The sequence below is a fragment of the Styela clava genome, chromosome 3 (genome assembly GCF_964204865.1).
Source record: "Styela clava chromosome 3, kaStyClav1.hap1.2, whole genome shotgun sequence".
Classification (NCBI taxonomy): domain Eukaryota; kingdom Metazoa; phylum Chordata; class Ascidiacea; order Stolidobranchia; family Styelidae; genus Styela; species Styela clava.
The window spans coordinates 6,910,104-6,932,305 of NC_135252.1; the positions used below are offsets into that span (position 1 = coordinate 6,910,104).

A 22,202-nucleotide genomic window follows, 5' to 3' on the forward strand; every position below is an offset into this window, starting at 1 on the left:
GAATTCAAATGAATCCTCTTTAATAAATGAATTTTATTTTGGGTCTTTACTACAAACTTGAGTTTAGTCAGTGTGTACTTCAGGTACGTTGAAGTAACTTGTGAATCCTCACTTTGAGCCTGAAACGATCTGTCATTGAATTTAAAACTTTTACTGATAATGAACAAATGAAACTATATTCGTTATTCGTTTATATGAATAATGGATGAATATAAAAAATCACATACTTCTTGCCAATCACTCTTTCCAGACTCGCATTTCTCCACGATATAATTTGTAACGTTGGCTCCAGCACCGACAGTCAGACCAATAGTAAATCTATTTGCTGACATGTTGTCAAACTTGATACTTCCCCCAGGTTTAGAAGGAGCCTCCATAACTTCGGCTGAATTTAGAAATAAATGAAATAATAAAATAAATCAATATTTCACACGGGTCATAGCATATTAGAATATGTAGTAAAATATAGATGCATTCGGTTTTGGTTGAGAAGCTCAATTCTATCCTAAATTTATTTTAGAATCAACATGTCTCTAAATTTGGCTGGTATTTGATCGCAAAATTGCGGAGTGGGGCTGTAGGTTAGCACCCCAACTAGATGATAGTTTAATTTAAAAAGCTCTTGGTACTATATTTTCAAGCGTTGAAAATACTGTTTAATTTTTGATATGGTAATTAGAAATTGTGTGATATAATCAAATAGGAAACTGTTTTTAACATCTCATAGTTTTGATAATTTTCGATGCCTTTGAGGACTTGCTTCTGCATTCAATACATTTTTGAAGACGTCTTTTACTTCAAACGTTTTTAATACTCACTTTGCTCTTGTTCAATAGTAATAGTTTGAGATTTTGTCGTAGTGCTTCCTGGCTGTTGAACCGTTTCAAATTTAATTTCGGATACATCAGATAAAGTTACCTCAACTGGTACTTTGATTTCACCATGAACATTTTTTAGTGTAACCTGAAATAGGAATCACTACAGTATTTGCTTTTCATCAATTCACTACTTTTCATACAATCTTTCATGGATTCTTATAGACGAATGATTTGGAATAATGTTTACTATAACCGGTGGTGTGCAAAACTTTTTTGCTGACCGAGGCAAGTTTCTTGTAACGACGACCCTTTATTCCCATAACTTCAAAAATAATTCAGGGATTGAACAAATTATATATGTTGTTATACAACATATACTGTTATACTCTACTTATAAAAGCACATTGATGTGCAATACATCACATGTGTAATAACGCGAACTCTACATCTTGGATCTGCTGCCCCCTACAACGTGCTGCCCCTATGGCCCTACCCTAGGCCCACCCCTGCCCATAACTAATTTTATAATATTTCATATATATACTAAAATATAATTCCCAGTTTTGGGTCTGTGGACCATATTATACGATCGCGGTGATAGCACGCAAGTTTAATTCAAGTTTATTTTAATTTAGACTGAGCCATATAAACTTTCCGTGGCCCAAAATGGGAAGTTTAGAAGGTAGCAAGACTGTTATTGAATAACACTGGCAAAACCGCAAATGGTTAACTACACAGCTGTTACTAATCCTGGTCACCCTGGCCTAGAGTATTCAATAGTTTAATAATTTGTTAATTTTGGCGTACATTTCAAACCTGTCACACTAGTTTCAAGATAACTCCGTTTATTTCTGATCACCAGCCATAAATGTTCTTCAATTCGATAATAAATCTGAGTTTTGGTAATACTAATCTTAAATGAAATGAAACTATGAGTAACTAATTCCTAACGTTACCTCATAAGTTCCACAATCATCGGCATTGAATTCAGTGAGCGTCAGAGTGCTCGAATCAGAAGTAGTTGTGATTGTACATCTTGAAGAAGTCTTGATAATCTTTTCATTAAACTTCCATGAAGCAGTGATAGGGGATGCACCACTGAAAGGAACCTTTAGCACCAACTTGCCACCGCTTTGCAATCCTTCTAATGCCTTTGCACATTTCTCAAACTCCACAGGATCAATCGAAGGAGGTTCTGAGAATGATATTTGAATATAGAATAATATACAGAATCAAAAAGGTCTAAAATATTTTTTTCGTGTCAAGAACAATAAAAAATTATATATCAAAACTGTGATTCATGTGATTATTTTCTGGTGCGCAATGACGAATTAGCAAATAGCACTACAATAATATTATCAAATTTTATAGTAGTCTTAATACGAATTATGTGGATCGTACTACAGAGGACTTATTTGATTGTGTTCGATTTGTTTATCTATCGTCTTCAACAATTTCAAACGCGAAACATGTATCTCTTGCCTACTGGCAGGTCAGTGATAACAAATGACTTTTCGGTTGCTGGAAAGGTTCCTGCCTGTAATGAATAAGTTTATAGGCTTGCAATTTCAAACGTTTTCGTTATAAAAACTAATCATAATTAAAATTTAAAACCACTAAAATGTAGCCTTGGAGATCTATGCTGTTCTGGTTTATACATAAATTTGAGATTCGAATGAGCAAACTTCGTTCGTGGATCGTACTACAGAGGACTTATTTGATTGTGTTCGATTTGTTTATCTATCGTCTTCAACAATTCTTTTCTTTACATTTTACAAATTTGCGAAAGAAGTCATAATGCATTTGAAAATATAATCCAAGTTGTATATTAACTTAAAATAAATTTTGTTTATAAATTAATAAAAGCTAAAAGTATCATTTCTCTTTGCATGAATTTCTGATAGAAATGTTCCTAGTGATGGAATTAGCATTTTCAATTGAAATGATCCTTACCATACTTATTCGGTTTATAAAGTTCAATTAATTTTTATTAATATTATTTATTTTATTATATCATTAACAATGACATGTTTCAAAGTTGTGTCAGAATTTCTTTTTCATTACAAAGTATTAAAAATTCATCTAGGTTTTTTCATGTATTGATAATCTGGGATGACGCAGAATCTGGCAAATTTCTCCTTTGATTGTTCGTCTATGCCAATTGTGTTTTGCAAATCGCTTGGATTAACTCCTATTGAAATCAAGTCGATGATAACACTTACCGGTCACAATGAGCTTGAACGGAACCTTAACGCCGCCTTTCGTGGTTTCAAAGGTAATTTCACCAGCATCAGTAGTATTGGTCTTTGTAATTACCAAACTATGTTTTGCTTTATTTTGTGTTATAAGTACTCGAGATCCATCGTGGGCAAGTTTCTTTCCTTTCTGAAATCAAAAGCATATAGATCATTACAAACTTTATAAAAATTGAGATAACTGTCTGAAAAGTTGTTCAAACTAATACCAAGTAATTCATGTCTTTGCAACGAATCCCCCATTTATTTTAGAATTTATGAGTGAATAAATTTGGAATTTTACAATAAAAATAAACAAAAAAGTGATGTTTCAGAAGTGTATTGGCTGTGAGACAGGTGAGCTGAGTTGGTCGGTTCAAAACTTGTGTTTCAGTTTCCTTGAATTGAAGTGGACACATATTTGTGTCGAGGTGTGGTGTTGCAATAACTACTATTATTGTCATCTGTTGTGTGAACCTTCTTGCAATAATACTGTGATAAAATCCCCCTATTATATTTTTCCTGGGAGCCATTACTAACTATACTCATATTAGAGTATAATCCCATAAAAGCGATTTCAAGCTCGAGTGGTTTATTATTTTTTACATTATTTAAAAAAACTGTTATGATTTCGACAAATTCACTCAGAATTTCCTATTTGTTATATATGGGTAATTAGTTTTTTAGTCTTTTTTTTTTACAATTTTAAAATGCTTTAAGTGATCGGCGTATACAGTGATATATTGACAAAGCCAATGCTAATTTATATACGCTGCCTGTCTATAATCTCAAGTTTAGTAGTAATGCGACATTTTTTGTGATAAATTATCAATATTAGATGTATCATATTATGATGTCATTATTATGTTTTCAAAATATGTTATCGCCTTTCTGGAATTCTGTAGTTAAATAGCAATCTTTTTCAAATTTTGAGAAATGTTCTTTACAATAAATATTGCGCCAGCGTCGTATTTGTTGAAATCTGAAATCGAAGATACCGATTGTTTCTAACTATAATTAACATTGGTAAAGCCAATATCAGCATTGAAAATAAGCAGGATGTCTATAAAATGATGTATGCGCTGATTACATACAAAAAAGTAGATACCATATTTGTCAAAAACGTATAGGTTTTTATTTTAAATTATCACATTTCCAACATTTTCAATAAATACTACTCAAATTATGCCGGAATTTGGTTTTACAAATTGATTATTCCTAGCCTATCTAGCCTCGTGGACTCGAACTTCGGCTAATATCTGGGGTGTCAATTTTAAATAAACAAAATTTAAATAAACAATTTTTGAAATTCATATCTCATAAATTAAAAGTTAAGCCTAGTCTAATGATGAACGTTTGGGAGATAAATTTGATTACCGGTAGTGACAACAGCACACGGATACAGACGATGTAAACTCAAATTCAGTCATAGTTCGCTAAACACTGAAAAAAGAATCTCACATGATTCCATGATCCGATGTACGATTCGTCAGGTAGCTCGCAGGAAAATGTTGCTTTACCTCCCTTTGATACAGTTATATCCGACATTATCGAGGTGAATCTTTCACAAACAATCTAAACTTTGAAACCTACGACGTTAAGCGTTCCCTTGGAGTACCGAGTTGACTGTAGAAAATAAGCAAAACAAAAAACACTTTTCGATAAAGATGTTATTATACTATTTTCAGAATAAATAAATAGTAGTGCAAAAGGAAAAAGATATGACACCAACACGTGTAATCAATTTCATTGTGAATATATTTCAGCAATGATCAACGTTTCCCCCACAAACAAGCTATAGACAAGCATTTGTACGTAAGTTAACAATAAATTTTGGAACAATAAGAATCTCTCCAGCTTTGTATTGCAATTTATGGCATCCTAAGTAAGGTTGTATGACTTTCAAGTCGGAACTTTTCAACCCAAAAAGATAACATAACAAACTCGACCCAATCACATGGCATTCATGATAGTTGACTATATATTTCGTCTGAAAGTGCAATTTTGGATATAAGTATGGGCCGTTAAGTATTAAGTATAATAACTCCGTTTATTTTTATATAAAACAATAAAAATCAAAAGCAAAATTTTTCCTATCTATGATCTATATCTGATTTGTAACTTCCATTATTTATTGAACTCAAACCCTTATCAACAATTTTCGCAGAATCACACTATCATTATTATACTGCATTTAAACAGTTTTAACAAAGACATTATATTATGATAATACTATATAGGTATCTTAATATTTTTATTTTATTTTCCTAAATCTATGTCCCACTTTCTTGTCTGCTACCTCGTATTTTTATTCTGCGGTTATTCTTCTATATATTAATTAATAATTTTCTACTTTACATTGATTTCATGTTGAGCAGGCTGCCATACAACAGTACCGTCTTGGAGCCAAACGGTTGGGTAAGAAGGAAACATGCTTCATGACTTTATAAGGGTGGATTCAGCTGATGCCATCACCATCTCATGGGATTTCGGCGTTTATTTTAATCAACCAGGCGTTCGCTTCTAACGATATGCGGGCGTGTGCACTGCAAAAAAAGATCAGCAGAGTTACTCATGTTCTCAAAAATCCCGGTTAAATTATTCGATTATTGTATTTGACAAATTTAGAATTTTAGGCACAAGATCTATTAAATTCGGACACAGATTTGAACACTTTTTTTGTTAAAAAGTAAAAGTTCTTTGAATACACATAATTATAAATATAGTCAAATGCGAGTAAAAAATCCATCATTTTGGACTAGGATTCTGCGTATGTTATTCAGACAACATGATTCCGACGTCAATGCCTGGTAAACGCTTGCAAGAATTTATCTGTTTCAGTCAATTAAAGTTTCTCCATAACATGCATCATAGCAAGCTGTACATGGCGTATGCTGTACTAGTACGTCTAAATATTACCAAATTTCTTCTTGCCTTTTTTCACTTCACTTGTCGAACAACTAACGGATTCCTATAAACAAAATATGTATATTCCGCTTCATAACAAGTTAAAAACGAGTGAGGTGTCTCATTAATCCCTACGATTTAAAGCTTAATTCTCATAATGATTTCCCATTTGAAGCCTCTTATAGTTAAGTCATTGTCAGCATTGAATATTCTGAACAAATTTTAAAATTCCAGATGAGATGCAAAGGAGGCAAATGTCTACGGTTGAAAATGAACATTTTGATATGCGCACGTTTATATGATATTATACGACACGTGTACGGTTTTACATACACTATATGGACATGGGAGGAGAGCTATAACTCTGAATATACGAATTAACTTGTCGAAAACTATGCGATACTGATTGAGCTTTTTATGAAAACAGCTCGTGGGATCGTGATTACCTTTAATTTCATGATTTTATATTATTCCGCGGAACCACCCCAAACAAAGACCAGCATCCACCAATTCCCCACAACCGAGTATCGTACATTAGGAATTACCAAAATCTGAATGTATTTTAGTCTTCCACGTTCTTGTTAAAAATTCGACGGTGTTTCATTATGAGGTCATAAATGTATTTATTTTAACCAAAAATGTAAATACAAATTAATATTATTTACAAATTCCGAGGGATATACTCGACGTTTGTCTACTCGCTCTCAGTCCGACTCAGTTCCACAATGAGTGGGACAGAGACAGGCAATTGCGATGAGGAGGAAAGAGAAATATGTGATCAAGTCGATTCACATGAACCGAAAAAAAAGGTAAAATAAATCAACATATTCAAACTTTGGTGATAACTTTGTTTTTACTTTAGCGGAGGGATTTTATTCGAGCATGGTTATACTATTAAATGTTTGTAAAATTCATCATTTAATTAAAGCGCACGTAAAATCGTAATCCAAGAGACAAATATATACTTGTACATTTTTAGTTATATTTTTTGTCAAAACAAAACTCTTTATGGTTTATAGATGGCGCTTCCATTAAATATTTTTACAAACTTGGTTGATGGTTTTGCAACTATGACGTCATAGTAAACACTGTGATGAAACTAAGAAGTAAAATCAGGTCATTGTATCTCATCCCATGTTTTAGCGTCGAATTTTGTTTGTTACAATTGAAAATAGATAATCCAATTATTCCTCTCATATAATTTTTCCCATCTATACATCTTACCCAGAAACTTACGGAAAAATAAATAATAAGAGAAGCACCTGTATATAAGTTGTAGAACTCAAGTATTTTAGGGCTGTTTCGAATGCCGATACGCAATACACTTGAAACTTTTTTGGTCCACGTGACCTTGAAAGCTAGATGACAAGTAAATGCTACAGAACTAGATAGTTAGCACTAGACAGGTCAGCAACTGTTGCCATAGAACTTTTTGGTTTAGCTATTCAGAAAAGAGAATGATTCGTATAAGTTTCGTTATTTGCGACCGAGCTTTTGTTATGCTCTAAATTGGAAAAAATTTTTTTTTAGAAAAAAGTCTACAAGCTTTGCAACTGGATCCGTGGAGCAGTCTTGGTGGGTTTAAATTAATCATTTGTCTCTTTATAAAATTAATATGAACCTTTGTGCTTGATTGAACTATCTATGTGCTGCCTTGTAGGAAAGTGAGGGATAGATACATACTTATAGTTGGTTGCATCGGTTGCAGTTGAGCGTATCAATTTTATGTTTACACTACTGGATGCTCTGTCAGATAACAATTTTTTATTGGCAGTTAAATTGAAATGCAATATCGATACATTTTTCAGTTTTGCTTCTGTTGCTTTCGGAACCCAAAAGATGAGAAAAATGCTGACTCTACATCGATGACTTTAGTTGAATCAATCGATGCCGTGGAACTCGGAAGAACTCCAAACTATGAGAAAACTGCAGCATTGAAAAAGCCTTCAAAGGCATCTGGCGACAATGTAAGTTCAACACTACAATGCCAAATTAATCGATAAAAATATTAGACAATGCAGATAATCCCGCAAATACGGACTATTGGAATTTCAGCAAGCAGCTCTTGGTAAACGTTTCATTAATTCTTAGCCAAAGATTTTTACTACATTCATTTTCAGTAAAATTTCTTTATAATAAAATATTAACAGTGCATCTTTCTGTTCAGGATAACAAATATCCGGGATTGCCAATGATGCCAGCAGAGAAAACTCAGTCATTTGAAGTAAGTGAGTCGAGTTTAATTATTGGACACAAAGTGAGCCTATGGTTCGTTTTGTTAAATTGTTGTTGTTGTTAGTATCCTTGTTGTTATAGCGCTGTTACCCTTTCTATCAAACTACTGGACCAATTGCTTTAATTTTTTTTATTTATTTCAAAAAATTCTGTGGGCTCCATGCCATTCGTTTTTCAATTTGCATTTTGGTGTGATGACTTCATCAAAATTAAAAATGGCGCACCGTGTGCCGGGTCGGCGAGCACCTTTCGGCGATCTGGTGGTCAGCAACTAGAAAGACTACCGGTACTGTGAAAGATTTAATACTGCTACGTTTTGTAGGCTATATGCCTTCGTTTCCATATATTTCAGCATTGCTCTCTTGTTTTAAATTCTTTGTAGAGCATGATTTTTATTACTATTGTGTAATATTCTTAATATGCATTCAGAATATACCCGGAGCGGTATTTGACGAAAAAGAGTTGGTCGTGTCAAAGGTCGAGGTTAGTTACAAAATATTTCTATAAGTTTTTTTTTTTTGAAAAAATATTTCGAAAAACCGAATATTCTAAGTTTGATCCTGCTCTTTCAAATTTAGGGCAAAATTAGACTCCGGAGACCGAAGACAGCGCCAGTCAATCGAACAGACCCTGCAACAAGATATTTCCCACCTGTGGCGTTCTGGACTCCTGTAGATATCAAACAAAGCGATATCTATAAAATTGATCGTAATCTTCCGAACCTCAAGCTTCATATTCAAACGTGCATTAAATCAAGAAGAAACAAGGTGGAGTAAAATATTTTTTATTCATAAATTGATTACCAACATCAGCCATCTTACACGAATTCTTCTATTCAGACGAGATTTCTCAAACCTTTGGAGTTGACACCTACTGGAAGAAAATACGGAACTGAGGTTCGTGAAATCAGAACTTACTTTTGAAATTATACCAATGACGGTTAGATTGGCCGCAAACTGTATTTGGAAAATCATTTTTATGAAATCGAAAATTACCAAAATAAAATAGTGTTTTGTTCAAAGTTTTTCGGGTAAATAAATAATTCAAAGCATGACCCTCTGGTGCATACCTACCACATCATAATTGCTTCCTATTATAGGACAACGTGAGGAAAATGCGACCAAAAACGGCACCACCTACACGAAAAGGCAATGCAGACTTTCCATCACTTGCATTTTGGGCTCCATTTGACATAAAAAGATGCGATTTGAACAACATAAATCGTAATCTACCAAGCCTACAAGATTACGCACGAGCTCGCCCCAAGTCACGTAGAAACAAGGTTTGGTTCATTTATACGTTATGAAAAAAAAATGTATTATTTAGTCTATCTAATGCAAAAATGACAGACTTTTTTCAGTGCATTTTATACATTAGCATTTTGTAAGACATTGTGAGTCTCCTATACTATTCTCGGACTCGGGTACATGGTGTGGCACTAGAGATACATGTATTTGAATAGAATTCATCAAATTAAGATTTATAATAATTATTTTAGAGAAAAAGGAGAAAAAGAAAGTTACCTTCGGATGAAGATTGCAAAGTATGAAAATCGGTTAGAATATAAACATACAAATGCTATTGCAATTTTCGGCTTTTATTATCATTATTTGGAAAATGTTAAAACAATATTTTAAAGCAATAAACACGTTTAATTTTATAATTCTGTTTATCCTATATGCGCTTCAATTGAGGCTCAGAAATCAAGGCGTTGAAACTTGAATCAAAGATTGTTTAGTTTAATAAAGTAGTTTACAATAAGTATTGTCATTTTATGAAAAAATACTTTTCAGATTAGAGCTGATGTTTGACATATCATGGATAAGATGTTGGATGAAGTTCCACAAGATGATGACATTCGTGATATTTTGGAGAGTCCCATTGACAGATCGGTAAGATGTCTTTTAGGTTTTAGTTTTTATTCATCGAGTTGCATGAAAATGATATAATAAAATATTTGTTTTCAGTTTGTTCTAGTCATATAAAATTGCTTCACCGACGTTCCTGCTTTCCAGTATAAATATAGAATGATATTTCATATGTCCTTCTATAAAATTTAATTTTCTTTTTCTCATTAGCTAGATGACAAAAGAAATGAATGTCAAGTGAAGGATTGAAAAGAAAACTGGAAAAATATTTTTTGCCTTATTTTTGAATATAAAATGTATTCTTTTATTTTAGTACCGGTAATAAAATTTAAAAAAAATAACAAATTGTACATATCGATTTTCGTAGGAAAACGTGAACGCAAATCGTAATTTTTTTTTTATAAATTCATTTAAAACGGTCAAATTTTCAAATTTTCGGTTAACTTCATGAAAACATCAAAACAAAAAACTCTTCAACGTTAAAGAAATCTTGTGACAAAAAAAAACATTGATATCAGAAATTCTATATTTAACCCGCCAGTGATTTAAGCCGCAACACTTTGGCGTCAGACGTGTAACGGCAAAGATTCTCATCAAACAGTCCTAAATTGGACAGACAGGGAAATTTCGAAATGCTGAAATTAGTTCTTATTACATATATTTCGATATTGGAGAGACTAGTTTGATGTATCAATTCCCAGCAATGAACATCTTCTATCTCATAGGTTCTCAAAGGGCTCCGTACGGAGCCTCAGGGCTGCGTTAAAGACACGTCGGGGCTCCGCGATCTATTGGTCCACTTAAATACTGACCCGGTAAATTTAGTATCTATAAAGAAGTATTAACACCACCAAAAAAATTTACAAAATGACAACGGTAGAGTCAAATATGGTAGTGATTCAGATATAACATTATCTATAATCAGGGGCGCAGCCATGGTTTTCTAAAAGAGAGGGGGTTCAGAATAGAAAATTCCCGAGCAACACTCATCGCTCAACACTCAATTAGGCGACTTCTTGTAAAAACGTATTTTTCAGTGGAAAACAAGATTTCTGTTGCTTAAACTATTCAATCCATGGCCGACCCGAAAATTTAAAATGTCTTGTTATATCAATTCAATTGTGTTTGGTGTACTCGCCTTTGAGTTGACTAAAATACTACGGCAATCTAAGGACCAAGAAAAACATGCTAAATTGTCTACTAGCAAAAAATAGATTGAAATCGTATTTTTGAGTTGTTCTTTCAGCACTCAAGTTTATCGCAATGTTTTGTTGTTAAGGGAGAGTTTTTGGTTATAACGCCAATTATATTTAATTTCTTCACATTGAATTTGGTCTATGCATGAAGGTATCAGTGATTTCTACAAGTGAAGAAGCCGTCACGGAATACATATCGGCCGACACGGTAAAATGATTCAACCGTTATTAGAAGTTCAGACTTTCGAGCTAGTGCCGTTTTACATTCCTTCCCACTGCCCTATCTCCATCAACTTTTCTATCCTCGACCCACTGCCTCATCTCCATCAACCTTCCTATCCTCAAACCACTGACCCATTTTCTCCATCAACATTCCTATCCTCGACCCACCTCACTATCTCCATCAATCTTCCTATCCTCGACCCACTACCCTATCTCCATCAATCTTCCTACCCTCGAATCACTGCCCTATCTCCATCAACCTTCCTATCCTCGACCCACCGCCCTATCTCCATCAACCTTCCTATCCTCGACTCACTGTCCTATCTCCACCAACCTTACTATCCTCGAACCACTGCCCTATCTCCATCAACCTTTCTATCCTCGACCCACTGCCCTATTTCCATCAACCTTACTATCCTCAAACCACTGCCCTATCTCCATCAACCATCCTATCCTTGAACCACTGCCCTATCTCCATCAACCTTTCTATCCTCGACCCGCTGCCCTATCTCCATCAACCTTCCCATCCTCGAACCACTGCCCTATCTCCATCAACCTTCCTATCCTCAAACTACTGCCCTCTCTCCACCCTATCCTCGAACCACTGCCCTATCTCCATCAACCTTCCTATCCCCGGCCCACTGCCCTATCTCCATCAACCTTCCTATCCCGATCCACTGCCCTATCTCCATCAACCTTCCTATCCCCGGCCCACTGCCCTATCTCCATCAACCTTCCTATCCCCGATCCACTGCCCTATCTCCATCAACCTTCCTATCCCCGGCCCACTGCCCTATCTCCATCAACCTTCCTATCCCCGATCCACTGCCCTATCTCCATCAACCTTCCTATCCCCGATCCACTGCCCTATCTCCATCAACCTTCCTATCCCCGATCCACTGCCCTATCTCCATCAACCTTCCTATCCCCGGCCCACTGCCCTATCTCCATCAACCTTCCTATCCCCGATCCACTGCCCTATCTCCATCAACCTTCCTATCCCCGATCCACTGCCCTATCTCCATCAACCTTCGTATCCCCGGCCCACTGCCCTATCTCCATCAACTTTCGTATCCCCGGCCCACTGCCCTATCTCCATCAACCTTCCTATCCCCGATCCACTGCCCTATCTCCATCAACCTTCGTATCCCCGGCCCACTGCCCTATCTCCATCAACCTTCGTATCCCCGGCCCACTGCCCTATCTCCATCAACCTTCGTATACCCGGCCCACTGCCCTATCTCCATCAACCTTCCTATCCCCGGCCCACTGCCCTATCTCCATCAACCTTCCTATCCTCGATCCCCTGCCCTATCTCCCCCAACCTTATCCTCGATTCACTGCCCTATCTCCATCAACCTTCCTATCCCCGACCCACTGCCCTATCTCCATCAACCTTCGTATTCTCGACCCACTGCCCTATCTCCATCAACCTTTCTATCCTCGACCCACTGCCCTATCTCCATCAACCTGTCTATTCCCGACCCACTGCCCTATCTCCATCAACCTTCCTATCCCCGACCCACTGCCCTATCTCCTTCAACCTTCGTATCCTCGACCCACTGCCCTATCTCCATCAACCTTCCTATCCTCGAACCACTGCCCTATCTCCATCAACCTCCCTATCCTCAACCCACTGCCCTATCTCCATCTCCAATTTTATATTGCCCTCAACCCACTGCGTTATCTCCCTGACTTTCCTATTCTTGACCCACTGTCCTATCTCCCCAACCTTCCTATCCTCAAACTACTGCATCATCTCCCTCTACTTTCCTATTCCCGACCCACTTCCCTATTTTCCTAACTTACTTAGCTTTGACTTACGACGCGATACTACCTAATACCTGACTTAACAGCGTTTTATTCACGTGTGACGACCCTTGTTTTATTGGACACGTTTAGTGGCCATAACGATCGTTTCAAAATTTTGTTGTTATTGTTATGTGTCTCCGTCTCCATTTTTAAAAAATCGCTTTTTTCTTCGAATACTGGACCAATTGCTTTGATATTTTCAGTGGTTAAAGATAAAATTTTTCTCCAGAAGGCTATTACTTTTTTTCCCGCTATGACGTCATCAAAATTATTGCCACTGGGTGGCGCTACGTGTCCATATATTTGAGCATAGCTCTCTTGTCTGTTAAATGATGTTTGGCACTGGGGGCGCTGTAACACTGTCGATCTGTTTGTTTGGTGTGGCTTGTTAGCGTGTGATGTGGTTGGCAGGGTGCAGTTGTCTGAGTGTGGTTGTTTTCGGTTGGATTTTGGGTGTTTTGTGTTTGTGGCAGTGCCTCTGGTCTCCGGTGGGTTATCGGGGATGTTTGTTTGTGTTTTTGTGACTGTTTTTATTGAGATTGGGGGTCTAGTATAGTTTAGTACCACAAGTACTTCCAGTGGGCGTAGCATACCGTTTTTTGCATATGTTATTCCTAACCCCCACCTTACTATGCCATCCAAAAATTACGTCACCAACACGTCATAGGGCTTGCCAAATTATAATTACGATCGCCCGAAATGGCATCTGCGCCGTTGACAACGAACTCGCTAAAGCCGGCGATCTCTCTCCTATCGTGAACGTTGTGACGAGAAAACGAGAGAAATCGCTTGCTCGATTTCGGGTGATCGTCTGCGCGATTTGGACAACCATCAGCATACTTTGATGGGCCATATTGCGCTAATGTGATGTCGAAATGACGTAATTTTTTGGTGACGTAGTCAGGTGGGGGTTAGGATTGACATATGCAAAAATTATTGGGCCAGGCCAATTAGAAGTACATGTGGTACTAAACTATACCAGACCCGAGATTGGTTGGATGTTTTTGTGCTGGACAGTGGGCTAATGTTGGGACCCTGTTGCTGTTTGCGTGTAGTGCCATTGCAGTTCATTTAGTGTTGTATTTTCAGTTTTATCATGGAATTAGCTAACATCAGTACTGTTCAAATGTTGTGCACATATATAATTGTTTATAGTCTTTTAAAATGCCTGTCATATGTTATTTTCAGATTGCAAATTGTAGTAGCTAGTCTCAGGGCCGTCAGTGTTTTTATGGTGTATATTGCTTTCTTACATTTTATTGCCTGGTATTGTTGTTTTTGTTGTGTGCTTTCCGTTTCTTTGGAGTGTTTGGTTGTATTAACCGTTTCATTGAAGGATAATTAATAAATAGAACAAAATAGTATAAATTAAAGTGAACACTGAGAGGAAACTTACTACACACGGCCCAATCGTCAAACTGAACTTTTCTATCTTGCGGCCAACTTCCATGAGTTATACTGGTCGAGAAAGCCAATGAGACGATTCAATCGTACGTCGGCAAAACATGATTGACGGCATTCGTATATGTAGGCTGGAATGTCAAATGGTAATGAATAACCATAATTAGTAGCTTGAAAATATGCTGCTAATTAGGCTAATGATGGCCACCGGTATGGAATCACGAACAAAGTTGTTTTCAAATTTTAACAAGCTGTTTTATGCCCTTAGTAATTGGTTAACTCTTTGAACTCTGAATCCCCAGAACGACGCTACTCTCTCATCCTGATCTCCCACGGCATCGCATCGATTTGACGCGTTAAATGATTGTAATATCTCTAATTTTGAATCAACATAACTTCTAAACCATTAGATATCAGATGGTCTGTAATATGTCATATAAAAGCTTATTTAGTCTTTTATTTTAAACTGGCAATATTTTTTACGAGATGTTTCGATGAGATGTGTAATCCTATTTTTAGTCCCACCTACCAATTTTTTGTATTTTGATAAGATTTAATATCTTTTTGAGAAATGTATCATCAATATGAGTAAAATATTGAAAAGTATACAAAATTACCTTTCGGTGAATATACGGATGACTTTCTTAACATACGCATAACTCATTTTATTGCAGTATTTTTACTATCGATTCCAATGGTTTGCGAACAAAATTGATCAACTATTTTGACGCCAAGTTTGCGTAACGACGCAAAGGGCGTCGACGACATTGTCGTGATAACGTTCACGTGACGTTTCGTGCTTAACGTTTTGCGTGAGGTAGATTGCGCAATTGCGTTCACAGCTTGAGTTCAGATTGTGTCATCATTGCATCAGTATCATATCCTCGGCCGCAGATATAACCCTTTTTTTCAGACGAATCTTGACCGAACATAGTAAATTTGCTAGAATATGAAGGCCATTTTATATACGTTAATTATTTGAATATGGGACGAAAATGAATGGCCAAAGTGAAATATTTGATCCTCATGCATTTATGAGGTTCCACCGGAAACATCTTGGCTAATAATTCACCGTTGCATATCATGAAAATTGAATAAAAAAACTGATAACGGGAACGCGGAAGACATGGTGGCACCAGTAGCTCACCTGGTCAGTGTTTTACATTTTGCGGCCTCATTAGATTTTCGAAATTACTGCATATACGCTACATTCCTGATATGGCTATATTTACAATGGATTTTAAACGAAAGCTTTGTCCAGATGGAATATTGGATAGTATTCATCTATCAGAAGAAGAAAATATGGCACAATGAAGTCCAGCATTGGCGCTGAACAATGCATCCATCGATATGTTCCATCATTCCGTTTTTAGAAATCCGTAATTTTGCTATCCGTATTTTTCATATCTTTATGCAATTAAAACGGAAATACCACTGCATATTGTGTGTTTTAGTCGAACAGTAAGTTCCCCCGTGTATCGTTTACAAGTCGTTAGTCCCTTCACGAGTACGAATTTAAGTAAATAACATTACGAACATGCGGGGAAAAGAGTTTTTCGTATGGAACGTAAACGCGCTACGCGCCAACGTAATTGCTTAACGTCGCTGCGTAACGGCGTAAATGTGTTAGGTCGTTATTTACGTCACCTTGACGTCGCCTCTATCTTGCGACAAACAAAATCACGAATAAAAATGCTTCTAAAATTTAAATGGTGCAACATAATTTCAATCTAATGGTATCACTGGAAAGCTATTTTCAACTTCTACAAATGTTGTCGATAATGTAGTAGGTTAAAAAGAAAACAAATTGAAGTTTTTCCAATTAGATTTAGGAGTTTTTCAGAAGTTTTTCATGCTTTTTAATTTTGCCAATTTCACAAGATGATCACAATATTTTATCTCGATTTTTAAATTATAACTAGTCCTGTAGAGTATCTTTCACACGATGTAAAACTTGTCTAAATATAATATATGGTTCGCAAGATATGAGGGTTTCAAAGTTGCATAGCTCATACGGGATGCCAAAGCTGCTAAAGCGACTTTCAGCGTCAGAAGACTTTCTCTTACTTCCACCCAGGGCTTCCGTGTATGCTACCCATGACGCAGCACAACTTCCACCCTGCGCTTCCGCATATGCCATGACTAAACGTAACATGATTTTTTTTTATTCGGGTCAGAGCGACATCACTGGAATCCAGCCCAATGCCTTCATGCCCAGTAGATATCGACGGAAGTTTAGTTCACTACCCTTAACATGAATTCTATATTTACCACATGTTGTGGAAATACTTCCATTCATTATTTCCGTTTTTAGATGGTATTACTGATATGTATAAAAATATAGTGAACCACTTACACTCGCACCGGCCTTGCAAGAAGGACCGGATTCAAATAATGACTATGTAGTGTTTACTTAGCCACATTCTCAGCGAGTCATAGTGGTCTATATACTGATAGTGCTACCCAGCAGCGTAGTTTGTTACAGGCATATAAATCAAGAGCTCTTTATCTCCCATTTATTGACTGATTCAGATTCTCATGAACTTTATGGAAAAATATCCAATAGTTAGCAAGTTAACTTGGTTCAACCGGTGCATTACACCCTTTATCTTAAGGCTAAAAGTAGTGCCAGATACACATACGTCTATGCAAGGTTCGATTCCAGTTTTATCCAGAACATGAATAAACTATAACATAATTGTACATTGGTTATATCTGTACATTACATGAATGTCTTCGTGTGTATATGCACATGACATAGCTTAAATGCCCTCATAAACACATAGAGTTGACTATACATACATATGATATTGACCGATTGTGTAGGCTGCATTACTTAAGTGGCTGTATAGGTATATTGCGTAGTCCATATGAGCATATTGCATTGTATGCTTATGATATTGACTTCACTCTTTTTTGCTCACCACTTCAGTATATTAGTATATATAATAAAATATGTCGAACTAAAACCTGCAAAAGCAACTTAATTTAGGTGCACTGTATATCAAATATATGTTAATTAATAACATTGCAATTTACAAAATACATTTGATTGTTTGTTGCAATATATTTGTTGTTGAGGTGAAACCTTGCTTATTTGTCATTAATCTTGTGCAACATTTACCAAAGGCTTCAAAGCTAAAATGATCTTGATAGTTATTAAACATTAGTAGAATTTAACATGTGGGCGTTTCTGTCTTCTCAACTCACTTGAGAAAGTCATTTTCCAAACAACGACAAATCTTGGAAGGTCAAAGGTTTCTACGACTACAGTAGTAAATAAAAGAGAAACAACGTAAGGAGACAAGTTATTCTATATTCTGTGATAATACAATAGCAACTGTTTTATTGTTATGTGTACATTCGATAGCATTTCTGTCACGTTTTCAAAATACGCCGGTGAAATTTGACTGCGAAATTACCTTAAATACTGAATGAACGCAATATTCATGTTTGAATATATTAGTTTGTTCAAGATTCACCATTACATCGATTTCTAGCGCGAGATATTCATAAAATTGATCAAACAGCATAACGTATATTCGTAAAAATATATATATATATATACAGAAAATTTGAGCAATGCGAATAAAATATATTTCATTCAAACTAGTTCATTCAAATGTTACTGAATCAGGATATTTTATGTGGAACTGCCACAGATTTGTATCGTCACAACATGAATTGATTTTTTGCGTGTATCCTCTGCGTCCTCTGACTCAGAGAATCTTCACCCAAATTATAAACAGTTCATTTTGACGTAAAGTAAACATAGAAGGATAGAACAGAACAATGAGTAAGATTCTACTCAAGAACTATGAAATGAAAAAGGGCCTTGGGAGGCATAAAAGCAGCACAATAGAATATAGACTATAGCAGCATTCACATTGCAGCTATGTGAACAACAGTTCATTCTATTTTTGGTTGTTTCATTGAAATAAACTTCTAATTTTTGATAATATAGTTGAGATGTTTTGAATAAGGCGTTTTAAAGAAGCTTTGTATGATACATATAATATTACGTTTTCCTATTTGTTACAGGTAAATTAGAAAAATCACGAAGCGTTTATGGTCATAATGAGCATGATTTTAATTGTTGAATTACTCTTACTATTGTCATCAATTGCACTGATAACAAATGCAAGTCAGTTACAGAAAAGCTGTATTTCAGGGGGCATGGAAATCGATGCTGGAAAGGTACGGTGGAGATGAAGATAACAACTCAAATTGAGACTAAATTATAGAAGTGTGTTGAACCCACTTGTTTTTGCTGCTTTTAATGAAAAACATGACTCTTTAAGTTAATATTAAAGTAATTACTTCCAATCCGTTATTAGTCAAAACCATTTTTGTGTAACTAGTATTAAATTCTAATCAACCAATGCTAACATACACCGTGTTTCCCAAATATAAGACAGGGCCTTATTTTAATTTTCTTTCGAAAAATAACACTAGGGCTTATATGGGAGGATGCCATTTATCAAAAAACAAAATTACGAAGTAGAAAATTACGAGATTTTCAAATATACAAAATATGAAACCCGATATCCATTTACTTAAAAATAACACGTTTTTATTAAACAAAAACTGCCATTATTCAAAATTGACCATATCATCATCCTCTGGAATGTCATGTCAGTCACTAGATTTTTATAAATTCCAATGAAGATTTTACTCATTGAACCTTTTCCTTTCTCACGCGTTTTAGTTTAACCATTTGAAACGTGTAAGAGAGATTTCTTGCCTTCGATTAGGTCAAAACAAATTTCACGCTATCGGCTAGATCTTATTTTAAGGGTAGGGCTTGGATTAAAATCATTTTTAAATTTGGGCTAGGTCCTATTTTCAGGCTATAGGACTCATTTTCGGGGAAACACCGTAATTTATGTTTTTTCCCATTTTGTAGTTATCAAAAACTACGTGGTATTCTGGACTGATGAAACAACGTCTAAGGTCTCTTGTGCTTGATTCACTAATATCACGTCTACAGAAACTGGATTCCAAGCTGCTTCAAAGGAAAATGGGTCTAGGTAAATATATGAAAACAAAAAGCAAAATCTACAGAGTATAAATGTGTTACAATAAGTAAAATATTGTTGGAAATAGCTAGAATTAAAAATAAATTATTTACCTATAGTGATTCTTCTACATTTTCATATGTTGTTTAAATTACCAAATCTACCTGAGAACTCATCCAAGAGTTACGAGTCTATTGCCTCGGATCTGGTAGCATACTAATTAATAATGCTTCCTAATAAATTCTCGAAAACACAATTATGAAATTAGATAACAGGTTGCATAGAAAGACAATTTTTTTAACACCGTTTTATTTGCCAGATATGTTGAATTTGAATTTCATGTTGACTATGAAGGAGATGGAACTTATCATATTAGGAAATCAGACGATGGTATGTTGTGTACACAAAATGTATCCCAATTGAATTCTTTCAAAACGTCGTGGAAAGTTATTGATTAGCATAACAATGAAAAGTACCAGTAAACTCTTTTACTATTTTCCTTCTAATTTAAGACATTTGTTAATTTTTTGACACAAATTGAACGTTTGCAGAATTTATTCACCTCGAGCACGGAGAGGAAATGAACGGACTTGCGAATGAAGCGGTGTCAAATATGGGTAAAATTACTAATACATGTACATATATAATATAATATTCGATATATAGATAAATTATTATTTTTTTGTTGGTCTGCAGTTAAACTCATTTAATTCTATTTGTTTTAATCAGACAACCTTTTAGACAATGCAGCTATAGTTTTTCTTTCTGACTATGAAAATTATTTTGCGGCTTTGTTATGTCCACTCGACAAAGGTATGAAAACTTATATCAAACTTTTTAAGTACTGGAAGATATTGTAAATTAAATTACCAAGTCGAAGTATTTGTTGTTGCATCATGAACTAGTACAAATACCGGAATATAAATACTTCTTCCATTGAGTTCAAACGTTTGTTCTCTACCCATTGTGGACATGAACAGCAGTCTCGTTTTGCCTTAGCTATATATATATATGCAAGGTCTGGTGATATCAGAATTTTATCGAAAAAACTTGTGTGCTTTACTTTGTTCAGATCATCTGGTGATTCGTGGATTTTTCCCAAGTCCAAATCCAACTTTGTGACAGGTTGCAGCCTTCATTAACGTCTTGCATGATGTCGCAATATCTGCAAAATTTTCTCCTTCAACATGCCCAGAAACTGACTGAAGTCATTATTTGAGCTAACCAACTATTATTTATCAATGTTAGTTACATATCTATATATATATATATATATATATATATATATATACTAATTTCATCAACAGTCCTCGATGTTTGCTATTATTCAGAATATTGTATTTTAAAAAATAACGCTGATTACGTTGTTTTATAATTATCTAAATATATTTTATCACACCCTTATATGAATGGAAATAATGACTAACTCGTAACCTGTAAGATAATATCACTATTTGACAATTTAGCCATTGATAAAAAAAAATGCTAAAAAATACGTTAAATATAATTCCTATGACCAAATTTATTGTTAATTAGGTTTTGATTTGGGTATTTTGAGAATTTCGAAAAGTATTGATATTACGTAAAGCGAACTCGCCACGAATTAGCTTGGCTTGGGACAAGATTGTGTTGTCAGTTTAGTTCATGCGATGTGACTGCTATACGTTTCTTAATATAGACGCCGTCGGTAAAAGTAATGGTCAGAAGGATTGGCAAGATTTACACACAAGCCATTCACGGATTCTCACTTCTCTTTTTATTCGCGTTTCTATTGCAAAATATACTAATAGTTTTAAAAATTCGAAATCTTCTTTACGGTCGATAGAGTATAGTCAATGATTCGAGAAAATTCATTCCAGTATATATACATGCTCTTATCCTCTACGTTCATAATGGTCTCCCGGCAGCTTATGCATATACGTACGGTTTCACAAAACATTTTCCTGCTTCCGAGTCTTATTCCTCTGTTTTAAATCATTCCTATTTTTACATGTCAATTTGTCGTACTATTTTCAACTTGACAAGCTGGATATTCATCAAGTACATCCGCTTGCTGTTGCCAACCTCCGTTTTTTTTTCAGAGCTCCAGAAGTATATGCACCAAGATAGCGCACATCTTGAACATAGTATTTATACCAGGTTATGGTTCAGGTTGTGCGCCATCTTGGTGCACATACTTCGGGAGCGGCGTTTTTTGATCCTGCTTAAATATAATTTTATCAAAATATTAAACCACATTACAAAATATCATTTTGTTTTAAATTTTAGCATGAATATCAGTCGAAAACAAATTTAGCACTTTGCCTTAGCCATGATCCATCACACTTATTAATACCAGCTTGTCAACAGGATTTCGCAAGTAAAATCAGAGCCAACCTATTTTTAGAATGAGAGCTAAAAAATGACAAAGTTATTAGTAGATTATCAGTAGCATTGTGCATTTCTTTATGTTTATATATTTATTGGTATTCGTTATTCACCATATACTTTC

At 35.3% G+C, this 22,202-nt stretch overlaps 2 protein-coding genes and 1 long non-coding RNA gene across 3 annotated transcripts in view; 2 read left to right on the plus strand and 1 right to left on the minus strand.

Annotated features, from left to right (window-relative positions):
- LOC120342571 (twitchin-like) overlaps positions 1 to 22,202 on the minus strand; it is an 89,456-nt gene that overhangs the window by 11,397 nt on the left and 55,857 nt on the right. The window contains exons 2-6 of the mRNA XM_078111256.1: positions 4,514 to 4,678; positions 3,041 to 3,203; positions 1,775 to 2,013; positions 819 to 963; positions 228 to 385 (exon numbers count right to left, since the gene is read on the minus strand). Of these exons, the coding sequence (XP_077967382.1) occupies positions 228 to 385; positions 819 to 963; positions 1,775 to 2,013; positions 3,041 to 3,203; positions 4,514 to 4,600 (792 nt within the window). The 5' untranslated portion in view covers positions 4,601 to 4,678. The remainder of the gene's footprint in view (positions 1 to 227; positions 386 to 818; positions 964 to 1,774; positions 2,014 to 3,040; positions 3,204 to 4,513; positions 4,679 to 22,202) is intronic.
- LOC120341821 (uncharacterized) lies at positions 6,637 to 9,743 on the plus strand. Its single transcript, XM_039410380.2, has 9 exons — positions 6,637 to 6,768; positions 7,490 to 7,534; positions 7,768 to 7,926; positions 8,127 to 8,183; positions 8,624 to 8,677; positions 8,773 to 8,961; positions 9,034 to 9,090; positions 9,294 to 9,476; positions 9,693 to 9,743. Exons 1-9 carry the CDS (start codon positions 6,685 to 6,687, stop codon positions 9,741 to 9,743), a joined length of 879 nt encoding a protein of 292 aa, XP_039266314.2. The 5' UTR covers positions 6,637 to 6,684.
- On the plus strand, positions 19,673 to 20,870 carry LOC144420820 (uncharacterized). The gene is made up of 5 exons (XR_013474746.1): positions 19,673 to 19,723; positions 20,031 to 20,101; positions 20,263 to 20,328; positions 20,441 to 20,524; positions 20,784 to 20,870. It is a non-coding gene; the product is annotated as an uncharacterized LOC144420820 (long non-coding RNA).